The sequence below is a fragment of the Epinephelus moara genome, chromosome 24 (genome assembly GCF_006386435.1).
Source record: "Epinephelus moara isolate mb chromosome 24, YSFRI_EMoa_1.0, whole genome shotgun sequence".
Lineage (NCBI taxonomy): Eukaryota > Metazoa > Chordata > Actinopteri > Perciformes > Serranidae > Epinephelus > Epinephelus moara.
This window is the reverse complement of record NC_065529.1, coordinates 50,132,378-50,137,897: the sequence shown is the minus strand read 5'-3', so window position 1 is coordinate 50,137,897 and position 5,520 is coordinate 50,132,378. Positions and strand designations below refer to the sequence as shown.

The 5,520-nt window shown below is 39.1% G+C and overlaps 2 protein-coding genes across 2 annotated transcripts in view; one reads left to right on the top strand and one right to left on the bottom strand.

Moving 5' to 3' along the window:
• Positions 1-4,998, bottom strand: part of manf (mesencephalic astrocyte-derived neurotrophic factor) — a 10,197-nt gene extending 5,199 nt beyond the window's left edge. Inside the window, exons 1-3 of the mRNA XM_050037733.1 lie at positions 4,790-4,998; positions 1,414-1,541; positions 641-782 (exon numbers count right to left, since the gene is read on the bottom strand). Coding sequence (XP_049893690.1) covers positions 641-782; positions 1,414-1,541; positions 4,790-4,877 — 358 coding nt within the window. The 5' untranslated portion in view covers positions 4,878-4,998. The remainder of the gene's footprint in view (positions 1-640; positions 783-1,413; positions 1,542-4,789) is intronic.
• pcbp4 (poly(rC) binding protein 4) overlaps positions 1-5,520 on the top strand; it is a 536,281-nt gene that overhangs the window by 251,516 nt on the left and 279,245 nt on the right. The gene's annotated exons all lie outside the window — the stretch shown is intronic.

Sequence of the window (5,520 nt, the reverse complement as noted above, 5' to 3'; positions counted from 1 at the left end):
CTCGGCTGCACAGATAGGAAACCTCTCGGCTGACAGGATGTACCACTCTCTCACTCCGCTCTCTCTCACGCAGGCGCAGAACGTACGTGCTACTTGGCTGTCGGATGTAGTCCGTGTAGTGTGTTCAAATGCAACTGACACAGGGCGACGTAGACGACACAACAGTTGGCTTTCATGGCCGCTAGTTCTTTGATGTCGGTTTGGTGTGTCTGCACCTTTATCCTCCAAGCAGAGGATGAGATCAGCCACCATGTAACATGGACAGTAAATGATTGTAAGTGACATGTTATGCTGTTTTTATCGTTTAGACAGCACTGCCGATGTCACAATTGTCTCTGTTCAGGCTCCACAGTGGAAGACTGAACTCCCCACTGAAATCAGGACATCAGAGTCACTGCCCATCTTCCCCCTCAGGCTACAGACCACCTTTTCAGACTGCGTCTCAATGAGATTTACTCACTTATGTCTTGTTTCAAAAAACTACAAACATCTCTCAGGGCTGATACTTCAGTTAGCTCTAGCTTCTGCTACCACCTGGTTCGACTACACTTACTGTAAGTCACTTTGGACAAAAGTGTCTGCCAAATTAATGCAACGTAACGCATGTGCAACTCAACTCTTACTCCTCTGCTCTCCTTACCGTATTTCAGTTCACAGATCTGACTGTCCTTCTTCTTCAGTTTCTCACAGATCTTTTCCACTGGGACGTGGTAGCTGAGAGGTTTGGTCACCTCGTTGATCATCTTGGTGGCTGCGTCACTTGTTGCCCCGATGTAGTAACACTAGACACGTGAAACAGAGACAAAGAAATCTCATTTGACTGTTTGTAAAGGGTTCACAATGTGTACACGGTCTCAGAGTTTTCACTCAGTCTCATAACCAAACAGTACGGAGGCTTTCACGCCTGTAGCTCGGTTCATTTGGTCCTTACATTCTGGCCCGTTTCACATTCACACTTTTTACAAACAAACCAAGAAGAGTAAACATGACAATAAAGCTAATGATTGGACTGTTTGGTGATGTCATCCTGCCTCATCAACGCTACATGGACCCATGTGGGAAATCTAATTCTGGAGACTGACTACAGGTCACAGTATTGATCTTAGTTCCTCTGTGGTCGCTGCTTTTCACTCACTTTTTATGAGGGTGAATTGCTTAAGAACACAAAACAGGAAACAAGCTCAACACGGTGTGACACCACCTTAAAACTGATCTTACTTCATATACGAACATTTAACATTTCATTTCACTTTGAAATTTTGTCCTTAAATGAATAAAAAAAATACATCAGTTAACAAAAATCTAACAATATGGAGTTTACTTCTATCACTCTACACATCTACGTCCAACACACACACACACACACACACACACACACGACTAAAGGACTAATTCAATCTGTAATTTACTTACAAAGCGGTTTTCTTTGCTTTTAGCATCTTTGCAGCTCTTTATGAGGAATTTCTCGATGTCTCCGCTGTTGAAGTTTACGTTGTTGTCCTGTAGTGACTGGTAGAACTTCCCGAGGAAGGTCATACACACTGAAACAAAGAGGACACACGTATTAAACACCTTTTCACAGGAAGCCACGGAGAAGGATTTAACATGGTGACAAATAAACAACCCACTAGTCAAACACTGTGATTTCTGCTGAGTGGTGGTTTGTTAGATATCCACTTCAGACTAACAAAGACATGCGCCTGAAGCAAACTGTGTAGCTGCAAATACTTGGATGGGCGAGGGTGTTTGTTTCCAGACATGAATACATAACCAGATTTCTACTTTACATGTTGATGCCGACAAACGGGCTGTACTTGTTGCAGCAATTACGCTTTTCTGCAGAGTGACAGATATCAGTTTGATATTCTCTCGTTTTCTACAAGGAACATCTCCTCTTTTTACTCTTGTAGAACAAAAGTCTACAAAATATCTAGTTTTCAAACTGTGGTTTAACAAATTTTAACACGTCAAAAAGTGGGTTTGAAACTGGGAAATAGATCAGTATAATATAGAGAGCTGAAACAATAAGCAATCAGAAATTAATCTGCACCCATTTTGATTGTTGATAAATGATTTCAGTCTATTTTCCAGCAAAAATGCCAAACATTCACTGCCTCTATCAGCTAACGTGACAGCTTCACAATGAATTGAATAACAATCAAAACCGTTAACACTGGATCTAGATTGGGACATTCTCGTTTTTGCATTGGCCACTGAAGTTATCAGCCCCTCTGCTATGAGCAGCATCAGATAAACAGACTTTTTAAACAGGAAACTGCATCAGTGTTTTATATATTTTTTTTTATATCGAGCTGTTGTTGTTGTTGTTTGGCTCTCGCTAAAAACCACCTGAATGTCAGAAAAAGGTGAGCACACGTTAAGTTATGTGAGAGAACAGGTGAGCACATTAAGGCTGCAGCTAACGATTATTTTCATTGTCGACTAATCTGTCAATTATTTCTTCGATTAGTCGACTAATCGTTTTATCGAAAAACGCGTTAAAATGTTGAAAAATGTCGGTCTGTCTCGCCCAAACCCCAAAATTACATCATCTAATGTCTTGTTTCATATTCACGCCAAAGGGTTTTAGTTCACCGTCATGAGAGAGTGTGTAAAGCTGCCAATATCTGAACGTAAGAAGCTGCAATAAGAGTATTTTGGGTACTTTAACAGTACTTTTCTATGAAAAATGACTCAAACCGATTAGTTGACTACTAAAATAGTCACAGATTATTTTAACAGTCGATTAGTCATCGATTAGTTGACTAATCGTTGCAGCCCTAGAGCACATATTTGCAGGGGCTGGGCTATAGAGGCCTGTATCTGACATGCCAAACAACTAGGGATGTCCCGATCCTATCGGCTCCGATCACGTTATCTTTACAAAATCTGAATCGGTAATAAAAGATCGGAGGACTCAAAACAATAAAAATGGCCAGGTTTTTCATCTATGTTGTTCATTGTTGCCTCCGTTTTCCAATGTATAAAGATATAGGCCTATTTTGTTTGTTGAAGACAAGAAGATATTGAATTTGTTTACATTTTGTGCTGCTGAACCACCGATAAGCTTTTTGGATACTATTTAAATAAAAAACAAACCTTATGAGACAACTTGGATGCATTCTTTTTTTTCTTACTTAATGCTTTGCAAAGTATCGGATCGGATGCAAAAAAAATGTGATCAGGACATCCCTACAAACAGCATCATCGAAACACTGATTTGTAACATGAAAGTGTTGTATTCAGTATTTTTAATATGATAATAATATCCTGAATCAGTATTTTTAATCAGTTTTAATCAGCTGGGGCGTTTGTTTTGGAGAGGAAGAGACCTCGGCCATTATTCAGCTCCTGGTAAAAACCTCCTCAGACGCCACTAAACTCCCTAACAACCATAATATATTTTATTATGTTGGTATGTTACACTGAGTCTTGCACTTTTATTATATTAATACTGGTGTGCCCTGTTTATATAGTCTACCTGTTGACTTCACTGCTTGTCATCATAGCACTGTCACTTTACCGTGTGTACCTACACGTTATGTAATGGATCCTCTAACTTAAATTTAAATGTATGGGTTATTTTTTAAATACGTCCTATGACATAATGTCTAAGTAATTCTCATTTTCTTTTTTAATTTGTTATCATTATATTATTGCCGCTAATTTCCTGATATTGTGTATGCTTTTGTTTGTTTGTTTTATGTATGTATGTGTAGTTTTCCCCCTTTTACCTTATTTACCTCATTTTATGTTTAAAATGTTTATCTCTAGGGTCCACTGCTTTACTCCTAAATGTTCCTCATATGTCCCATAGAAGACCTGGTGAGAGCGCTTTCTGTTTTTATGCCCCCAGATTGTGATATTCACTACCACTGAATATTAGAACAATAAAGTTTCTCTGTATTTTTAAACGTAAATTAAAGACCTGCCTTTTTAATCTGGCTTTTAATGTGGAGTAACATCACAGTCTTGACTTTTAAGTTTTAACCACTGGTTTTTACCTTCCTTTATCTCTCCTGTTCATTTTTATTTTATTTATTTATTTACTTGCTGTGTTTTTATTCTATCGAGTTTCAATCAAAATTTTTTGGCTGGTTTGCTTTTTTAATATTTTATTGTTTTGTTTTTGGCTGGTTTGCTTTTTTAATATTTTATTGTTTTGTGTGTCATCCCAGTTTTGCTATGTGAAGCACTTTGGGCTGCATGTATGTATGAAAGGTGCTGTATAAATAAAGTTATTTTGTGGTCTCTGCATGTGTTAAATAATCCTCATAAATGAAAAAAAAACCGACTCCTATTTCAGTTTATGAACCCACTTTAATTTCTGTTATTTTATGTTGTTATTTGTATTTATTAAAAAGGTTTATCTTATCTTAAGTTCACGCATCTGTGTAAAAACGATCATGATTAATGTAAAAAATAAATAAATAAAAATTCATTTGGTGTTTACTGATTGATTCAGGTGTGACCGTGGCAGTTTTGTTGGTGGTGAGCTGATCTGAGGCTCATTTTACCAGGTTTATTTATATCAAAACTCGCTTTGTGAGCAACAAACAGGTAGAAAATGATTTTACCTTTTGAGACTACTGCAGGTAAATGTGACAGCATCACTAACAGATGTTACACCACCGTTTCAAACTCTCCCCCATCATCACCACATCTCTCTACACTCCACAGAGAGCTCGGGACTCCTGTTAAAGGAGGTTTGTGCTTCCTGTTTTATTTCATTTTAAAGTTACCATTGAGCTGATGCTGAAGCTAACAGCAGCTAGCACACAGACCTTACCTTCACACTCTCCTTCCTTCAGGGCTTCAGAGGAACCGGGAACCAGAGCGAGCGCGAGAGCCACCGACAACCCGCCTAAAGTCAACATTTCGACCCGATTGACCGACACGTTTGTCGCCTTTAACCGCTGCTGGAGCAAAAACGTTCAGCTGTGTGTGAGGTTCACTCTCATGAGTCGCTACAGACGCCGGTAAAGTGAGCACGCAAGCGTTCCTGATTGTACGGGCTTTCCGGTGCTACGTCACACTATGCGGCCACCTTATTGGGCGAGAGGTCCGACTCTTCCTGTGCTCTTCCACGCATTTTGTTCTGATTGGACGAAGGCAGAACATTCCGGGAACAACGTCCAGTTGGCGCCGTCTGATTGGACCACGGCCGCCCCGTGCTCTCATAAAGTCATTTCACATTCCAGGAAAACTAGAAAATCAAAACTTATATAAACACACACATATATGTTCATAAATATATATTCTTTTTTCTATATGTGCATTAATGCAGGTGTATATAGTGTAGATCGTGTTGAGTGTAACGTTGTTTAGCACTTTATCTTACTATATAAACTCTGTGTGTGTGTGTGTGTGTGTGTGTGTTCCAGGTTTTTCTCCTCACTGACTTGGTCAATCCATGTGAAATTTGGCACAGTGGTAGAGGGTCATGGGAGGATGTGAATGAAGCAATATTACATCAATTGGCCAAAGGGGGGCGCTATAGCAACCCATTGAAATTGCAAA